The 20,214-nt window shown below is 56.5% G+C and overlaps 1 protein-coding gene across 4 annotated transcripts in view; it reads right to left on the bottom strand.

Moving 5' to 3' along the window:
- Positions 1–3,504: 3,504 nt before the first annotated feature.
- TTLL1 (tubulin tyrosine ligase like 1) overlaps positions 3,505–20,214 on the bottom strand; it is a 30,351-nt gene continuing 13,641 nt past the window's right edge. For all 4 annotated transcript variants that reach the window (XM_044227625.1, XM_044227626.1, XM_044227627.1 and 1 more), the window contains 8 exons: positions 19,291–19,499; positions 18,470–18,650; positions 17,375–17,509; positions 16,619–16,727; positions 13,185–13,328; positions 11,346–11,432; positions 8,578–8,741; positions 3,505–3,776 (listed from right to left, as the gene is read on the bottom strand). In XM_044227625.1, coding sequence (XP_044083560.1) covers positions 3,647–3,776; positions 8,578–8,741; positions 11,346–11,432; positions 13,185–13,328; positions 16,619–16,727; positions 17,375–17,509; positions 18,470–18,650; positions 19,291–19,499 — 1,159 coding nt within the window. In that variant the 3' untranslated portion in view covers positions 3,505–3,646. The remainder of the gene's footprint in view (positions 3,777–8,577; positions 8,742–11,345; positions 11,433–13,184; positions 13,329–16,618; positions 16,728–17,374; positions 17,510–18,469; positions 18,651–19,290; positions 19,500–20,214) is intronic.

The following is a 20,214-nucleotide window of genomic DNA, read 5'->3' as shown; positions in this document are numbered from 1 at the left end:
AAAAAATATCTATCTATCTCTCTATCTCCTGCTGGCCTGAGGTTGAAGCCTGACTGGGGACGGGGTGGGGGTGGGGCTGCAGACTGAGACTGGTGAGGGGCTCGGCAGGGGTCCGGCGGGGAGGCCCAGGGGAAGGAGGAGGCTGAGTGAGGAGGCTGTCACCAGGCTTAGGGACCGTGGGGTGGGGAGACATTTAGGAAGACACTGTGGTGTTCCCAGCTTGCGCACCCACCAGGGAATACTGGGGAGCAGCCCGTTGGGGAAGCAGGCAAATGACGAATGTGCTCTGGAAAAAATAAAATCAAACAAAAAAAAGAATCCTTGTGAAAATGACCCTCAGAGTTTGGAACCCGCCCTTCCAGCCCCCGTCGAAAGGGGAAAAAAATAACGGGAGCTGATAAGGAAGCAGAAAGTGTCATCCTGGACGATTCCAAAGGGGGGACCGCTCCGCGATGAATAGCGTTTACAATCCACAAATTTCCGTGGCCTGCTTCGGACATCGCCCGCTTCCCGCCCCTGTGTGTTCTGGAAATGTTCGGAGGAAACATCTGCCCCAGAACATGACATCACCGATGTGACAGTCAGTGTTGGACAGAATCTCTCTAGCAGACCCCGCCTTCACCTAGCAACCTGCACGTCGGCAAACTAACAACTTCACTCCTGAGGTTGACGGCATTGCCCTTTGTGCTCAGATCGAGGTCAGTGTTCCCAGCCGGGGACTCCACCCTGCTCCCAGAGACCCTGAGAACAAATCGAAAACAACACAACTGAGAAGCTGGGTTGGAGGACGTCGTGGCTGGAACCGCCGTGGGCCGGAGCCAGGGGTGGAGGCCCTCTGCCCCAAGGACTGCGCCCCTCCTGGGTCAGGAGACGCGTCGGAGCCACAGCGCCACTGGGGCGGGCCGGACCCGGGGCTGTGACACTGGTGACTCCTGAAGCGGATATAATTAATCTCCTTCTATATACCAACCAGCCAAGGTCCAAAGATCCCCTGGCCAGCCTTGGGACAAGCTAATAAATGGCAGAGTCAGGCTTGGAGCCCAGGTCTGACTCAAGGTCAAAGCCACACCCGCCATGAACGTTAGACCTCAGATCTGGCCATGGAGGTGGAACAATCTTAGGCTTTCAGGGACACCGCAGACAAGTCCCCTCAAACTGCAATTCATGTGAATGTCGGCTGAATGCCACCTGCGTCACACCTGTCTCTCTCTCTGTCCTACCACCTAAAGGGCCCTTTTCCGCAACTGGCCGTGAAACGGCGTTCAGCACATGTGAGCACACAGACACACATGACAGGACGTAGAAACCAGACATGTGTTCACACACGGGTACGAGGAAGACTTCGGTCAGCGTGCTATGTCCTCAGTACACCACCAGGAGACCAAACCCTGTTACTAACACCACAACAAGACAGGTGGGGAGTTTTTTTGGTTTTTTGTTTTTTTCAGGTGGGGAGTTTTTGTTTTGCCTTTTTAAAAAAAAGATTTTATCTATTTGACAGAGAGAGAGAGGGAGAGGGAGGGAGAGAGAGCACGTTGAGCAGGGAGACTGATGCGGGGCTCGATCCCAGGACCCCAGGATCATGACCTAAGCCGAAGGCCGATGCTTAACTGACTGAGCCACCCAGGTGCCCCTCAGGTAGGGAGTTTTAAAGATAAATTCAAGACAGTGACCAAAGCAGCAGTGAACAGTGTCAAGCATGACCATCAGGAAAAGGCTCTTTCTAGAAGGAGCCCGCATCTCGGGGGTTAAAGACGTGCATCAGTCACTCTGCCCGACTGACTCAGGGCTTCCCGGATTCTCCTCCACCTCACTCGGTGTCCAGGGCGGCTTCACGTCAGCTCGGCACCCCTGGAGCTGGGCCTGGCCGCCAGCTGCCAACGACGCTTACCTCTGGTCTGCAGGCCCCCCGGATGCTGACGTCCGCTGGGCCACACGGCGGGGACCTTCTGGGCCCATCTGACAGACTCACCTCCAAAATCGAAGTGACAAACTGGTCTCTTCCGACAGCAGCGAGACGACGGCCTCTGTGAGGACAGATTACTGACACACAGTCCTGGTTGCCGGTTTTCCTCAGAGTCACAGTTAGAGGGAGTGACACCGAAGTAGCTGTCGGGCTAAATATCTTGCTTTCTCACAGCACCATGACTCTGTGAGACAGTCCGCTTTCGTTCTTAAGTCAGCGCAATATTTTTTTTCAGCGCAGTATTTTTAAAATGTGAACACTTTGTAATAAACTCAGTTGGACGCTGAGGCTGTTAGTCTCTGGAAAGAGCTGGTTTCAGGCACTTGTGAATCGGTTTTTCCGGCCCTGATGGAATGGAAATGGGGTGCTGTGATTTATAATAAGAAATACAGGGACGTATGGGGGGCTCAGTCGGTTAAGCGTCTGCCTTTGGTTCAGGTCGTGATCCCAGGGTCCCAGGATCGAGCCCCGCATCGGGCTCCCTGCTCCTTGGGAAGCCTGCTTCTCCCTCTCCCTCCCCTTGCTTGTGTTCCCCTCTCTCGCATGTCTCTCTCAGATGAATAAATAAAATCTTTTAATTAAAAAAAAAAAGAAAGATAGAAATAGAGATTTGGTCTTTGTCCCTGTTCCTGTCACACAGTTCCTAAAACCCCTGTCCTTTCCTTTCCAAGAGCGACAGGGACAGCTTTTTGTTAGAATACTTAGTTTTGTTCCCCGTTCCTGAAATAGCCCCGGTAAAAGAGAAACGGTGTCTTCTGTTATTCCTAAAGAGTTCCTTTCAACCAAGCCATTTTGTGCTGATGGCTGACCCGGTGGCCGGGGGCTCCCAGGTAGCCTGACTGGCTGCCAGGGGACCACGCGGGGATCAGAGGGTGGACACTTCCAGCCGCTGCCCCCCAGCTCTTGGGGAGGAGGTGGGGCTAAAGGTTGAAACAATCTTCGATGGCCAATGACTTAATCAACCAATGCCATATATAATGAAACCTTCACAAATCTCGAATACGGACTCCAGAGAGCTTCCAGGCTGGTCACCCCAGGAAGGCGCTGGAAGGGCGGCGTACCCAGAGAGGGTACGGAAGCTCCCCACCCCTTCCCCCATACCTTGCCTCCTGCATCTCTTCCATCAGGCTGACCCAAGTTGCATCGTTCAAGAGAAATGGGTAATCGAGCAGGTGAACGGCTTTCCTGAGTCCCGTGAGCCACTCTGGCCAAGGAATAAAGCCCTTGGAGAAAGGTGATGGGAACCTCCCACTTAGAGCAGGGAGGTCAGGAGTACAGCAGACAGCAGGATCGGCTTCTGAGGTTATGGGGATGCGGGGGCACGGGGGACAGCTTTGCGGGACTGGGTCCTTCCCCGGTGGGATCAGCCGCCATCTCCAGGCAGATGGTATCAAAATGGAGAGAAATCGTGGACACCCAGCAAGAGCCGGAGGAGCGCTGACGGGCTGGGTGTGGGGAAACTCCCCACACGTCTGGTCTCAGAGGTACTGTGTGAGAGGGAAGGAGAAGCGGGGCATCCTTTCCTCACAAGAGACTCCTTAACCTCCCAAAGAAGTGCCTTTATTTACAGCGCTTAGGAAAGGGGGGAAAAAGCTCTAGAAAAAGGAAAATTTTGAAATGGGCCCGGGTGCACTGAGTATCCGGCAGGTCTGGCTCGCCGTCTTTCGTGGCGACTGGTGCTCACTTCCAGGTGGTGAGGACGGTTCTGCCCGAGTCTCGCGATCGGCCCCCCTTGGGCCCCTGCGACTGACCCTGACGGCTTCTCAGCTCTCGGTCAGCGCCATCGCCCTGCGCCAGCTCTTCGTCATAGCTGCAAACAGAGGATCACCTTCAGGGCTTGGCAGAAGGGGCAGCAGCGCCGAGCACGGCCAATCCCGTAGACCCCACGTCGCCCAGGGAAGCAGCCTGCCCGCCCCCCAACCCCCCCACATGCCTCCCAACTGCCAGCCCAGCAGACCCTGCCTGAGACCACAGAGCAGGCGGGCACAGACTTGCTCAATTACTCTGCGAACTGTTCCCAGCTCCTGCCGTCGACGTTTTCTAAAGGCTTCCTACCAGGCGGAAGTCAGCAGTGACCCCCAAGGAAACATGAGACACCAGGGAGGTGAGGGAGAGGACAGATGTCTGGAGATATTCTTACACACAGCATCTGGGGGCAGGTATGACGGACCCCACTTCAGATGGGAACAGGGTGCGAGTGACCCACCTGGGGAGAGGGGACCAGGACAGGGTGAGCAGGTCACCTCTGCAAGAAAGGCCAGATTGAGCACCCACCAGCTGAGGCCTCCCCTGCATTGGCCCACTAGCATTCACGTGCCAGACCTGTGTGGTGTGAAAGCATGGCCTGTGTAGGACACAGAGCCTGGGCTTCTGCCTCAGAAAGGACGGAGCTAGAATCGTGGATGCCCGTGCCCGATTCGGACATCTGGGTAGTCCCTGGCTTCTCTTGCCACAGTGAGCCCCTCCTAAGGGGTCCGCGAGGCTGAAGAAATGTCACTGCACCCACTGTGGGGCCTGGCAGGTGCAGGCCCTGGTGATGGGGTCCCACTTGTGGGGTCCCAGTGACTTCGATCACCCTCCTGACAGATCCCCACTTTCCATCTGACCCTGGGGAGAGGTTTACTCAGGGTCGGAAGGTCTGTGGGATCAAATAAATCCCAAGACTTCAGACTCTTAATTGGGGCCTTTTAACCCTGTGTATCAAGAGCATGAAAAACATTTCTGTTCCCTAGTAAACCTCCTTCCTAGGTGTCCTTTGGTGGCCACGCCCTGACTGAGGAGACTCTGTCGTAAGTAGATGTTCATGTCCAATGCGAAAGGTACGATGCTGCTCAATTAGGTTGCATTAGCTGAATTTTGCTGACTTCTCGAAAAGGGGCTATTTCTGTTCTACGTTTATTCCCAGAATCGGAATCCGCAAGCTGAGAGCAGTGTGGGGGAGAAGCTTTGGAACTGAAGAACATATTTGCTGCCTTGTGCTTCTGCTGGCAAATGGGGGGCCGCAAGGGAAAGGCACGGAGGAGGAAGGCCAGTTTGTTGACTGTTCTCCACACGGCAGACACTACGGGGTTTCCCTCTTCTAGAATGGGGATCAGGGCAACAGCGGAGGGCCCTCCTCTCCCTATCTCCTTAAGGAGAGATGCTGCTACAGGGGGGACTCCCCAGGGACACTGAGGTTCTGCCTGTGGGGGTCCCTCCCCACCCCAAGGACTGCTAGAGCCCCTGACTCCCCGCTCACAAGTTAGCCCTCCCCGTTAGCACTCTGTTGCTGGTTCTGTGTCTCCATCGCTGACCTGAGGACTGCAGTGACCCCCATCTGTCTGGCTCACAGTGCCCCCAGCACCTCACTGCTGGGTGGGCGTGCAGGAAGAATGCACTGACGACGGTGGGGGGAGTGGGCAGAACGACCACGCAGGGCTCACCGGCCTCGCTGTGCCTGTGGCAAGCAGCGGGGCTCCGGGATGGGCTGTTCCCAGGGGTGCTGCAGGGATGGTCTCCTAGGGCCCCTCCTCATTCGAGTAGAATGACAAGGGGGTTGCAGTCACTGGCACGGTCCAGACAGTAGTGTTTTATTTTTTATACCAGACCAGTGGTGTTTTATTTTTTATTTTTTTATTTTTAAAAGATTTATTTATTGGGACGCCTGGGTGGCTCAGTTGGCGTCTGCCTTCGGCTCAGGTCATGATCCCAGGGTCCTGGGGTTGAGCCCCACCCACATCAGGTTCCTTGCTCAACGGGGAGCCTGCTTCTCCCTCTGCCCGCTGTTCCCCCTGCTTACGTGCGTGTTCTATCTCTCTAACAAACCAATAAATAAAAGCTTAAAAAAAAAGATCAGGGACGCTTGCTGGCTCAGTGGGTTGAGCGTCTGCCTTCAGCTCAGGTCACAATCCCAGGGCCTTGGGATCGAGTCCCACATCAGGCTCCTGGCTCAGTGGGGAGCCTGCTTCTCCCTCTCCCTCTGCCCCTGCTCATGTGCCCACCTCCTCTCTCTCCCTCTCTCTCTGTAAAATAAATAAAATCTTAAAAAAAAAAATCAATTACCTTATTTAGAGAGGGAGAGAGGGAGTGGGGGGAGGGGCAGCAGCAGAGAGAGAGAATCTCAAGCAGACTCTGGGCTGAGCAGGGAGCCCCATGCGGGGCTGGACCCTGCATCTCATGACCTGAGCCGAAGGCAGATACTTAATGGACTGAGCCACCACAGTTGGGCTTTAAAGGCTGTACAAGCGTATACCCAGCACCTTCAGCCCTGGGCTCTGGAGGCTGCAGGCACAGAAAGCCAGGCCGCATGGCTTGAAGGCCAGGATGGCGATCAGGGCAACAGGAGCACCTACTTTTGGGGGCCAGCACCGGTAGCATGACCTTGGGCAGCTAACTGGCGCCTGGCTTCCTCCTCTTGCTTCTGGCATACTCTGGAGACCACTGCGAGCCCCCGACGGGAGGCAGAGCACAGACGCGGTAGAAAGTCAGGGCCCTCCATGCCCACGCAGCTGCTACCGCTGCAGGAGGCCGTGGCTGGGAGCCAGCAACGGGCTTCCTGACCGTGAGGTCCTCTGAGCACTGGGGAGCAGGGCTGCGTGGAAGCGCCTGGATCGATCAGCTCTGCGCGGGAGCCCTCCTTACTCACAGGGGTGGGGGGGGCGCTGAGCGGGTTGGGGGGTCACCTTTTTGCTTTGTCAGCTAACAGCAATGAGGCTCGGACTCTGTCTTTAACCGGAAGTGGGGTGTCTGCCGCCTTCCCCCAACAGCCCCGGGGCTCCGAGAGCCCGGCCTGCCGCCACGCTGGCTGGAGGAAGACCGATCCCCTCAGAACTCACCGCTCACCTGCAAACTCCTGAGTCCCCACCTCATCCTGGAACGTCCTCTGCACCTTCCTGCGCTAAACCCCGGTTCTCCCTAAAGACATGGCTTCCCTGCCACCCCTCCAGTGGGGGTGCTTCCCTCACACCCATCATGCCCCTGGGTCTGGACGGAGTCCCCCCAAAGGCCCCCTCCCAGCTCAGCAGGATCCACCACGCGCCTTGTGCAGTTACCTGTAACCTGATTCCTTACGATTCAGGCCCCTGGCTCACGGTTCTTGGTCAGGGCGATGACCAAACAAGAGACCCCAATTCCCTGACCTTGCACCCCCCCCATGACCTCATCCTTCGCCTCAGCTCAGGCCCGTTTCCACGGCCCCCGACCTTGTAACCACAATCCCGCAAAGCCCGGATTGCAGACCCTCCCTCTGACCTCTGCCTCTTCTTCCCCCGCTCCCATCCCTGTGCCCCAAGCCCAGCAGTCCGCAAGCACCAGGACCTCCAGTCCCCTCCCACTGCCCCCCACTGTCCTCCCCCTCACCCTCCTCCCTGCCCGACAAGCCCCCAGTGCCGGCTCACCCTGCACTTACCCACTTAACCACTGCCCGTGGCTAGAGAAAACCACCCCCATGCTGAGTGGTCACACTCGCAGCTCCCCACCACTGCCCCGGAGGCCCCACACTGCCCTTCTGAGCTGACCCTCCCCGCTCCCCGGTGCTGCGCGCATACGTCAAGGGCACACACGGAGGAAACAGTGCCGCCAGCTGTGGGCTCTGGAGTCCGAGTCCCCACGCCAGTAACGCCCACCTGGGATCGGCATGCGGCACACGAGGGTCACTACAAATTCTTCCTTTGTTTTCTTGAAACGTTAAATGTGCATTTTTACTTTTACACAAAGACTAACGTGACCCTAACACACACGCCCCTTCCATCTGGGGCACTGATTTCGTCTTTTCTCCAGCTCCCCTTCCAGACCTCGCAGCCCACGGCAGCCGCACCCACACAGACGAGCGAACACGTGTCCCTCGCGCACCCTTTTCTACAACGAGCTTTCCTCCCGCAGCCCCCAGGCCCCACCAGAGCTCCTGGGCCTTGCTCTCAGCGGTCACTCACTATCCCACAGTACGAACCAATGGTACGTCACCCAACCACTGTCCCCTTGACAGGCTCTCACGCTGCTCCCACTCGAGGTCACCACCAATAGGCCACTGTAGCTCTCCAAACCTTGTTTCCGCATGCGTGAGAGGGCGCTCGTGACAACACTGACCTCAGGGGGTCTCTGGGGAAATGAAGCTCTGCACGATTTGGGGCATGTGGGCAGCCCTCAGCTGTCAGGATCATCGCGAACATTCTCGCCTTCCCAACTCTGTGAGATCGCTTGCAGGAGCCCCACTCAAGCGGGACACACGGAGGCTCAAAGAGCTGCAGAGAGTTCATCAGGGTCCCACAGCTCCAGCTGCTGGAGCCTGGGTGTGCGCCGGGGCTCTCTGCTCCATGGTGGCCCGGGAGAAGGCAAGCCATAGAGCTCTCCTGCTCCCACCTGTTCCCACCTGCTCCCACCTGCCCCAGTGGCTCACGTGGTGCCCAGCAGGTGGCAAACGCTCCATCAATGTTGATCAAGCAAAAGACCCAGGCAAGGGCCTAGTTTAAGACACATTTTTCTGCTACAACATGACCTATCCCGCAATACTGATAATAAATGAAAATACTTGGCCCAAGGCAAGTCCACACACGTGTAGAAAATCCACGTTGGGCTGAGACGCCCCTCAACCCGAAATGCACAAGGACAGCTGCCCAGTCTGCACACAGACTTACAGAATTTCGTAATTGCCGAGGACTTCCTTCGGGGGTGACTTGTTCCATTTACAGTCTGGAATCTCGCCGTTCGGGACCGCGATATTGAGAGTGTCGTTGATCAGGTTATACTTCAGGATTCGGTCGTTGGCGGTACTGGAGGTGAGAGATGGGGACGCGTTCACCTGCGAGAGGAAAGGAACCACGTTCTTCACTGGGATGGCGGACTTCTGCGGCGTGAACACGTGTGCTGCTGAGGAAAAGGCCAGCTACCACACGCTGTGGGTCAAGCTGTCATGTCATACTGTTCGTATCTAATACCCTCCAGTACTTCGCATAGGAAGCATTTTTGGATCTGCTTACATTAGCTATTGGATGAAATATAAGTAATATTGAAAACGGGCCAGGAGGGGTGCCTGGGTGGCTCAGTGCGTTAAAGCCTCTGCCTTCGGCTCAGGTCATGATCTCAAGGTCCTGGGATCGAGCCCCGCATCGGGCTCTCTGCTCAGCAGGGAGCCTGCTTCCTCCCCTCTCTCTCTACCCACCTCTCTGCCTACTTGTGGTCTCTGTCTGTCAAATAAATAAATAAAATCTTTAAAAAAAAAAAAAGAAAGAAAGAAAACAGGCCAGGATTATGATTTGCAAATCACTTATCAAACAAATAAAAATGTTAAGTGAAGGCGTGCCCAGGGGGGCTCAGTTGGTTAAGCATCTACCTTTGGCTCAGATCGTGATCCCTTGTACTGTTGTACATTGGTTACTCTGCTAGCAGCACAGAGACAGAGTCTGGCTGTTTGGGAGAAACTGGATTCTAAAATCTTTAGAAAAAATGATGGGGCACTTGGGTGGCTCAGTTGTTAAGCATCTGCCTTCGGCTCAGGTCGTGATCCCACTGTCCTGGGATCGAGCCCCGCATCGGGCTCCCTGCTCAGTGGGGAGCCTGCTTCTCCCTCTCCAGCTCCCCCGCACTTGTGTTCTCTCTTTCACCATTTCTCTCTCTGTCAAATAAACAAAATCTTTTAAAAAAAATGTCAAGTGACTGTAGATCACAAATACAACTTCCGTGTCCACCTGTGTGATGAACTCTGTCCCAAGTATTGACAGCCCCCGCCACCCCTAGCTTTGCTGGAATCAGTGAACCAGATCAGCCTGACCAAGCAGCATCGTGGGGTTGGAGTAAAAAGTAATGCACCCCCTTTGAGTAATCTCTGTACCCAACATGGGGCTCAGCTCAAGCCCCAAGATCAAGAGTCGGATTCTCTACCTACCGACTGAGCCCCCAGGTGTCCCAGGGGGCCCCTTTTTGGCGAAAGGAGTAATTAAGTCACCAACAAAGCAATATTCTGCCCAATTAGGAACCCATCTGAAAGACAGAAAGTTAGTCCCATAAGGTCCCTGAGCTGCTAAGCAATGTCAAACGTCCACAGGTTAATATGCACTTACTGTGCGGAGAGACCCACGGGACACCAGTTACGACCTACTTACTCTTACTTAGGCACAGTTGTAACGCTCTTGGTTAGCTGTTCCCTCAGGCCGCGGGAGAGCGGAGCAGCAAGTCTGCAAGTGGCTCAGGTTTCTCCCGCACAGCCAGACTCTGTCTCTGAGCTGCCAGCGGAGTGCCGAACGTACAACAGGGAAAGGGACTGTACGAACCTCAGGCGCCCTTGGAATTACTCTGCTCCCATACCAGAACGCCAAGATTATCATAAATATGCTAAAATTAAGGTCTGTTATTATGTTAGTGTTATTCACAATTACCATCTAGCTCGTCAAGGAAAGCTTGACTTCCATTCAAGTTACTTTTTTTTAATGGAAAAAAAATGCTCCGTAGAACAATGGGTTGCCCAGTGGACTTTGAAAATGGAAAAAGCGAACACAGAAATATTTCATATTTGCACCTGCAAATCCCTCTCTATCTCTACGTATATCTCCATGCATGCCTCCCCCCTCCCCACAGTTTTGGCAGATAACAAGTAACCTGGAAAATATTGTTCCGGAACAGTTTGCTCTCTGATAAGGCGGCTCTCCTAGCAGCTTCCTGTAAGGGCTCCCACTGCACTGCCCTACAAGGGACCGCTCGCTATGCCCTCCTTTTGAGACTGAACTTTCCTGGCTCAAAATGGAACTGAGCTAAAGGACTTGAGCCATCTACCTTGGCAGGTGTTCAGAGGCACACATAAGGAGACAAACCAACGGAACAGACGGCCCTCGTTCTCATGGCGTGTGTCCCCTGAGCCCCAAGCCCCTCTCTCTGGCCACAGAGCAAAGCAGGGCAACCCCAGCAAGGCAGGCTCTGGGCCTCAGGCGCGTCCACCAGCACCCACAGCGGCTGAGGCAAGCATCACCCAGGCCTGTCACCAGGGAAACGGTGTGTGCCCCGAGGCCAGCCACAGCCAGAGGGATCCACTCCCAAAGTATGCCTCGGCATGGGAAGATAACATCCCTTATCTCTGGCCGGTAGGCTACCGCCTCCCACAGGCTTCCGGGTCTGGGCGCTCCTTTCCTGAACAGCAACAATGTCCTCAAGAGGACAGGACAGGACCTCCAGGGCACTACATGTCCGGAAGCACCTGGGAGCGCCACGGCACGCCACGGCGCTGAGCTCCGCTGAGTGATCTGGGCTCGGTGCCAAGAGCTGGGGAGTGGCTCCCTGTCCACCTGCAAGCTTGTGGCGCCTGCGCACCCTCCCGTTCCACCTCCTCAGCTGCATCGGCCGGCCGGGGGCCTGCCCAGGGCCTCCAGGGTGAGACGGGCAGAGGCAGCTGCTGGGGCTGCAGCCGCAAGGTTACCTCGATCAACCAGGGCTTCAGCTTGTCGTCGATGATGATGTCGTACCCGTAGCATTCGAAGCAGTGTTTGTCGTTGTTCATCACCGGCTGCAAGAGAGGAAGCGGCTTGCGTGGTGGCCCCGGGGGCCTGGCTGACACCACCACCAGGGAGGCCACAGGCGGCGGGGCGGCGTGACCTCTTGGCGGTGCTGGGTGCAGGAGTCTCACTGCCAAGGCCAGCGCGCCCTTCTCCACCCCCGAGGCTACCCTCCCTCCCTGCCATGTTCCTCCCCCTCCTCGGCTCAGACATGGAAACTGCACTCAGCCGCCGAGAGGGGACATCCCGAAGCAATCACGGGGGTCTCGGGGCCTCACTCATCTGAAGCCTGATCTGAGCAGCGGCGTCTCTGTCCGCCCAGGACTGTCCCCGGAGTGGACACAAGTCCGGCTCCACAGCCAGCACACAGAGTTCAGCCTGTGCAGTCTCTCATCGCAAACACACGGACGCTCTCCGCCCGGCTGCCAGGCCCTTCTCGGGCCCTTAAGGATGCGGGGTGCCCGGTCAGGAACCTCTGCTCTCCGTGACAAGAGTCCATGCATTTACTGCTGAATTTTGGATTTTCTTTTTAATGTTCAATTCTACTTCATAAACTGGTCTCCGGGTACATCAGAAACCCTGCTGGCCACTCACAGTGCAGATTCCCAGGCCCAGCCCCGCCTGCCTGGATCAAAACCTGTGGGAAGGCCTAGCAAGCAGCCACATCCTGTGTGCCCTAGGGATCCTCGTGCACCCCACAGAGAGAGCAGCACACAGACCCGACAGCAAGGCCTTTTTAAGCCTTAGTGGGTGTGTGGGCTCTACTTTGAACACTGGACTTAGAACTCAAACTCCTCAGGGGAGACAGGCCAGTCCAGCCTGACCCACTGGAGGAAAACCAGGCAGGAGGCAGGGGGCAGTGGAGAATCGGGGGCTGATTTTTCAGGGGAGTCAGTGGAACTGCATCTCCCCAAAGAGCTTGGGGTGCCACCCCCCAGCCACTGCCCACACCACTGTCCCAGCAGCCTCTGTAGGACAGGAAGTTGCTAACTCTCCAGCCCCCCACCCCGCCGTCTCCCAGTTCCACAGAGAAGGCCTCCAAGGCTCTGAGGAGGGCATCCACTCCACACAGGACCTGTTGCCTAGTCCCTGGGCCAGGCCGAGTGCCCTCAGTTCCCACAGCCGTGGGGCAGTCTGTCGGGGGCCCCCTCGGCAGGCCTGGGCCCCAGTGCCTGTCTCTGCACGTCCGTGCTCCAGGCCGAGTCTCCGATTCACTATGAGTCATGGGTGTCGAGCATCTGGAAGCCGCACGTGAAGCTCTGAACACAGCAGCCCAGAGCCAGTGGCCCAGGGTCGACTCCTTTCCCTTTCCCTCAAAAACATGCCTGTCTGCTTTGAATAGTAAAACAAGACACAAACAGAAACCACAAACCAGCCAGCAAATAGCCGACTTGAGGCAACAAACAGAGAGGCGGTGTCCGGATGCCCACGACGTCACAGAGCCGGAGGCCTAAACACGGGGAGGCCACCACGAGGCCATCCCTGACCGTCCGCTCACGCCGAAGTACGCCTCCTGCATCCACGGGCCCAGGGGAGCTGCCGGGAACCCAGCAGGACTCGTCCGGCCCCTGGCGCGCCCCACGCAGCACCTCATTGGAAGCTGGGCCCGAAGCCGCCTCGGCCTCTGGCAGACACGTGCACACGAGGGAGGCGAGCCCGTAAAGACAAGTATTTGTGGCGAGAAAACAAGCATCCCCCGCTGCCGGCACCTGGCCGCTCTCTGCTCGCAGGCCCCGCCCAGGGCCCCCCGGCCCGGAACCCACCGCCACGGCCTTCAGCGACTGCACGATGATCCAGTGGATCTCGTCGAACAGCTTGCTGGTCACCTCCTTGCCGCGGGTGCTCTCCAGGTACAGCCGCAGGTTGCTCACGGTCCACTTGCCCCCGTGGATGTGGTTGTAGTCTTCCTGGTGACAGCAAACGGCACAGTGTCCCAGGCCACGCATCCTGAGAAATCTAGCACCTGCTCGTCCCCCTAGAACATGTGCTTTATTTTTTAATTTTTATTTTATTTTAATTTTAAATATTTTATTTCCTTATTTGAAAGAGAGAGAGAAAGCACGAGAAGGGGGTGGGTCAGAGGGAGAAGCAGACCCCCTGCCAAGCAGGGAGCCCAACGTGGGACAGGACCCCGGGACTCCAGAATCATGACCCAGGCTGAAGGTAGTTGCCCAAACAGCCGAGCCACCCAGGCAATCTGGGTTTGTTAAACTACTCACCTCTAGTAGTTAACACTCACGATTAGTAATCCACGCCTTGTGGCGCGTGCTGCAGAGTGCCACCCAGACCCCAAGTTCAAGCCCAGACGCTCTTCTGGCAGAAACCCTCTCTGGGTTAGCCCGTGGCTAATGGGAGCCGCCCAGTGCAGGGCCCCTTAGTCCCTGATCCAACACGGGTGGCTCTGCAGGACGACCCAGTTCCGGGCATCCCGCGGCAGCTGCGTCCTAGCTCGACCCTCCCTCCGCCCTGTCTGACCCCCCCGCCCACGCTGCCCCAGCTGACCCCCTGCACTCATCTCTGCCTGCAAGTCTGCTTCTAGAGAAGCCGCACGCCAGCACCGGGCACTGTGGGCCAAGAGCACCACCCACGTGACTCCTCACGATGTCCCATCCGTGGGCAAGAGCCTCGGGCTGAGAGGGCTTATGTGACCGCCCCGAGCTTCCACCCAGGTCGTGAGGCAGCTGGCACCGAGCCCGGCCTTCTCACCCTCATCCACTGCTCTTTCCGTGCCTCTGACCCTGAACACTGACTCTCAACCCAAGGCTCTCTTTTAGAGACAAAAAGCGAGAAAACCCTGAAGTACATCAGGAGGTAATGAGACCAGGTTTCGTTTCCCTAAGTATAAAAATGGGAAGTGGGGACAAGGGCGCCTGGGGGGCTCAGTCGGTGAAGTGCCTGTCTTCGGCTCGGGTCATGATCCTGGGGTCCTGGGATCGAGCCCCGCACTGGGCTCCCTGCTCAGCGGGGAGACCACTTCTCCCTCTCCCTTGCCCTCCACTCATGCACTCTCTCTCACAAAAATAAGTAAATAAATATTTTAAAAGTTCTAGGGGTATAAAGTATCTACAACAGAACACTGCCTTACACACACATAGATATGAAAAGCAGGGAACATCTCCTGCTTTATGGACATCAGGAACATTATTTTATCAGATTTATTCAGAACACTTAATCAGTCAATCTGCAAACATTGCCCACGTCCAGGTGCACGCCTCCTCTTTCCATCCCCTTCTCCGCCTGCTGGCTCCATCTGCCTCCTGCTGGGCTCCCACCCACACGCCTGCACCCCTACCCCAGCCCCAAGGCCTCCCTTGTCATCGGTCCTTTGCCATCTGCCTCCCCTGCTGTCCCCTGAACTTCTGAGGGCGGGGATGCCCCCTCGTGGTCTCTGACCCAGGCACCGGGCTGTGCTCCGCACCTCGGGACGCCGGTGGGTGCACTCGACGGACAGCTTGAACATTTTGGTGTCTGGTACCACATCTGCCCTTCACGCAAAGTCTAAATGTGAGCCACGCGAGGCTGCTACTCAGAAATGAAACTCCGGCTTCTCAGAGTCAGCACTTTCTCATGTTCGTGAGCTTTAAAGCATTTACAAATAGAACCTCTGGCACATTGCTGAGATGCTACGCTAACAGGCCTGCCCTCTGCTCTCTCCTTCCGTGGATTAAAAAAAAAAAAAAAAAATGGCTTCTGTTTCTTATTGGTGAAGTGACTCAGCTGACTGGTGTCCTGAGAAGGCCCATCCAGTGGGGCCTCCCAATGTCACTGTGGCTCCCCAGCGCCTGCACTCCCCCGCCCCGGCGGCTTAGCCAGCCAACGCGCTCGGGAACACCGAGGGGACTCAGGTCGGCGCTGTCCTGTCCCAGCCACACCCAGACCTCGCTAATGTGCTACTTGGCGACGAAGGGCCTGACGTCACTGCTCAGCTTTCTCCAAATGACTGACCAGTTCTGTGCTGCGTTCCACGAGACTCATCTTCCTAATTCTTACAAATAAGGTTCTGGCCCAGCTATCCTTGCTCCTCTAACCTTGAACGTGTGATAGTGGTGCTCCCCAGTCTGCTCTCAGGGGGACCTGCTGGGCGGTGAATCAGGGTCCGCTTCACCCAGAAGACCGGCGAGGCCCTCAGTAAATGGTGACCAGCAAGGCAATACCAGGGGTCCTGCCGGCAGATGAGGTGCCCCAGGGAGGCCGGGGTGACTTGCCCAAGTCACACGGAGGGTAAGGGATGGACGGGGTTGGAACCCAGACTGGTCTGACCAAGCCTTTCAGTAGGTTCTCCAAAAAACGTTTTCTATCAACACTTATCCTCTTTCCACTTAAATCACATTTTAAAAAGGACCTAGTTACAAGGCTTCCGACCAAGCAAGATCCAAATAGAAGAATCTCTCATAAGGAAATGAGACCTTCCGACCATTTTTGTTAGGACCTGAGGAAAGGCCCAAAGTCCACACAGAACCTGCGTCCTGCGTCCCGCGTCCCGGCCCTCGCTGACCTCACCAGGTACCCCTCACGCCGCCACCCATGCTCTGGGGGTTCCAGCCACCCTGACCTGCTCACAGCCCCTGCAGTGCTCCTTCCTGCCACGGGGCCCGGCCCACGCTGTCCCCTCCTCCCAAACACCCTTTCCCGACCTGGGTCAGCCCTGCTCACACGGCGGGTCTCTGCTCGGACACCACTGCACTGCTGCACGGAGGGCTTCTCCAGCCCCCCTGGACGACGGACCCCTTCATCCCAAGCTCTTCTAGACGCGCATTCTCTGGTCTCAGAGCGCACATCTCCGTTCATGATTACACAGTCCTCGACACCTATCTCCCCCTGACAGGCCCAGGCTCCTTGAGGAGGGACCAAGAGAGTTTCTGCCCATCGGCGTAGCCCGGGCGCTCAGCAGGGGACCAACCGAGACAGGCGCCCAGCGAGTCGTGTGCCCCCTCCCACCACTCCGCGAGGGGGGGACATCACCGCCTTTTATAAACGAGAAACCCACGCTAGGCTCGGAGACTCAGCTTGCTCCAAGTCACGGGACCAGAAAGGCAGGGCTTGACCCCCGGCCTTTCTTTCTCTGTGAGCCCCTGACCTGAGGCTGCACCAGAGCATCTGGAATTCCACTCCTGCCGCCACCTGCCCTCTCTGGCAAATAGAAAGAAACCCACACAATGGGCCCGTTTCCTCCAGCTCGAGGGAGGGACGCGCTTACCCCGTGCTTCTGAATGGCGACGTTGGTGAGATGAACAAACATATTGTCTAGCTCGCTGGTGCTCGGCGTGTACTTCACGGTGCAGAAGCGGCAGAATCCGAGCTTATACCTACGTGGGAAGGGAGACTGCGTCAACACTCTGAGGAGAAGCATAAGGAAAATACAGGCTTTGGGGCGCCTGGGTGGCTCAGTCACTGAAGCATCTGCCTTCGGCCCGGGTCATGCTCTCGGGATCCTGGGGTCGGGCTCCCTGCTCAGCTGGGAGTCTGCTTCTCCCTCTCCCTCTCCCTCTGCCCCTCCCCTGCTCCTGCGCTTTTCTCTCAAATAAATAAAACCTTAAAAATATATGTATATAGAATACTTTGTTCCCTTCGAAGAGCCCCTGTTTTTGGTTTTATGCTTTTTAATTTTTTTATTGCTATTATTTTGGGGGGGGTTAAGCTTTTTTAATCAAGAAGAGCTCCTTTTTTATTTTCTATCGTTCTTTTTAATAACCATCCTACTAAGATATAATTCACATGCCACAGAACTCCTTCACCTAGCCAGAGCGCACAGCTCAGTGGTTCTTGGTACCCTCAGACGTGCGCGACAATCGCCGCTCCATTTCCCGCGTTCGTCACCCCACAGAGAAAGCCTGGGACCGTTAGCAGTCACTCCCCAAGCCAGGGCTGGGCCAATGCCGAGCTGCCTTCTGTCTCTGAGGAGTGGCCTACCCTGGGCGGTCAAAGCTCCAGGCAAAACGCTGGCAGCCCTTACATGTAGCAGCGCAGCGGGCGGTACGTGGACACCAGGACATACAAGCGGAGGTCAAACTTCCTCCCGCCAATGAGCAGCGGGTTGTTGATGTAGAGGGAGATCACGTAGGCTTCCTTGGTAGACTGAGTCACGAACCTGAACGTGTCAGAGAAGGTCAAAGTTAGACGCAAAGACCAAAGGTTGGTAACAAGCCTCTGCCACTCATTAAGCGAGAGGCTGGTGTGTCGGGGAGAAAACGGGGTCGGGTGGATCCATGGAAGAGCCCCCGAGCCTGTGCCCTACCCCCAGAGGACAATGCCAGCGGCCCCTGGAGCCCACCAGGGACGTGCTCCCTGGACCCGACCCACGAGGGGGTCAGCAGTGTGCACTCGGACTTAAATTCTCTGCACGAGGAGGTGACCCTGTCACTCCTGAGAACCCTGACAGTGAGCCACCAGCCCCCAAGAGAGGATCACTGTCCGGCACCGACGAGCAGGTCAGGACCCTCAGAGGCTGGGGGAGGCCCAGACAAAAAACTGGTACCCTCAGTTCCAAGGAGCCCTCAAACCCCGGGCAGAGAGCTGACCTGACACAGCCTAGCGCCACCCCCACTGACTGCTCACCCTCCCGTGTGCCTCGCACGGCTTCACCTGTTCCATCCCCATCTTGTCCCCACGGGGGTGGTGCTGTTGGTGTCCGCCGTCTACCCGGATGAGGCATGTAAGCGTCTACCGAGACAAAACGTACTCAGTAAGTGTAGACAGGGATTTAAAGCCACGTACGCTGGGCCCAGATCTTAAGCGGATACTTTACTACCTCAGAAGTCCAGGACTGAGTGGGTCTTACAGAAGCTTTCAGAACAAAGAACAGCCCACAAGGGTCCCAGCTCCTGGGGCCGTATGCTGGTTCACACACTATTTCCTTTGCAACTTGCCTCAGGTGGGATCCTATAATCAATCACACGACGGCAGCCTCGGAACCCTGCCGTGGTGCCCGCCATGTGGCGAACGCCATACACCTACAGAAGCAAGCAAGGGTCCCCGGCCGCCGGGCAAGACCAGGTGGCCCGGAACTCCCAACTCGGAAGCCCCCGGGGTGGGTGGGCCCTGCACTCACGAAGACGTCTTGCTGTCCCGGGACCACTTTTTGATCTGCGAGAGCTTGTTGATCAGAAAGATGCCCTTCCCCTGGGCTTTGCCGCAAGGTTTCATGATCCAGGTGCTAGAGGGGCTCTTTCTGAATTCTTCCACAAACAGGTTGTAGTCGGCAGGCAGCATGTAGGTGACCGGAACAAAGTCTGACAGGGGAAACAGAGGGGACAGCAGTGGGTGAGCCAGCCCAATGTGCCCACGGGCAGGGACACATGGCCCCTGGCTTTTCTGTGGCTGCTTCACGCCCCCAGCCACCCCCCACCCCAAGCCAGGATCATAAGGACAGGCCCCCTGCCATTCAATTCTTGCGGGATAACCTTATCCCCTCTGTGCTAAGCCCTTCGCAAACCTTTAATCCCCATAGCCCCCTGTGGGCTAGGTCCTGTTATCATTCCCATTTACCAGATGAGGGAACTGGGGCCCAGTGAGATGTCAAAGGGTCATCTAATTTTCCTGGGTAGGCAGAGGGATTCTGAAACTATCCCACAGTCCAGCTTTTACCACCGGACCGGCACAGGGACACGCCTCTCCCTGGGAACCACCAGATGCAGCGAGAGCCTGCATTACAAAACGCAGCTTGCTGCTCGGAACAGGCTCCCCGCCACCTGCGCACCAAGGTCGCGCGCTCCCGCACGGGCACGGCGTTCCCAAGGCGCTCCCAGAAACTCGGATCCCAAAGAGGTGCCCAGCCCAGCGAGCATGGGCATGTCCCCGTCTTGGTACCTGGTATCACTAGGGAACTCAGAGATTTGTTTCAAACCTGGGGCCAGCGAGAAAGGCACAAACCCAGATAGAGATATTTCCCATTTTCGTCTTTTTCTGCTAGAGGGCTCCCTTCCTTCTCCAGCTCCTTCCTGTATCTTTTAATATTCTTCACCATCAGGTCCTTCCGGGTCAGCTCGTAGTGGTTCGGAAAATGGTTCACTATTTGATCGTCTGAGAGCCGATAGCCAGTTTCAACACTAAAAACGTTCCGGATGGTTTGTACACTCATCCTATAAGGGAAGCACAGAAGGGGCGTGCGGGGCACAAGCTCAGAGTGGGTCCACGTGGGGGCAGGGCTCACCAAAGCTGGTGACCGTTCCCCCCACCCCTGACATGCGGGCCAGGAGACGCCCAGCCCAGTGCCACACAGGGTGGTGTCCAGGGACCGGCTGGGCCCGGAGCTGTTGGGGGGCAGAGGGGCTGTTCTGAGTCTCCATTGTGGATGGTTTCACTCCCCAGCGCAGAGGAGATGCTTATCGGTTCTGGGTCCCATTGATTGTGGACACCAACCACCCAATAAAAGGACCTCCTCCAGACTCTGAAATCAGGAAAATCATTTCACGCCCCCAGGCAAGGTGGGCTGTCAGCGGCATGTCACTCCTGGCCCCAATCCACCCCACCGGGCCCAGGCACCAACTACAGAGGGCTTCCAGCACCCAAAGCATTTCTCTTGATCCTATGATCATGGGAATAATGGGAGTTTTAAAACGTTTTAGGAGGGAAGAGCTCGACCACATGCAAAAGCAGAGAAAAGTACAGAGAGGCCTATTACTGGCATCGCAGCTGTGGCCGGAGGCCAGCCTTGTTTTGATCCTACCCCACCCATGCCCCACAGCGCACACTTATTTGGGAGCGATTTCCAGACACAGCGTCCCACCCAAAATATTCCAGTTGGCATCTCTAATCGCTAAGGGCTCTTTTTTATATTATACTATATCCTATTGT

This window comes from Neovison vison, chromosome 12, assembly GCF_020171115.1.
Source record: "Neovison vison isolate M4711 chromosome 12, ASM_NN_V1, whole genome shotgun sequence".
Taxonomy (NCBI): Eukaryota; Metazoa; Chordata; class Mammalia; order Carnivora; family Mustelidae; genus Neogale; species Neogale vison.
This window is presented reverse-complemented; position numbering and strand designations above follow the sequence as displayed.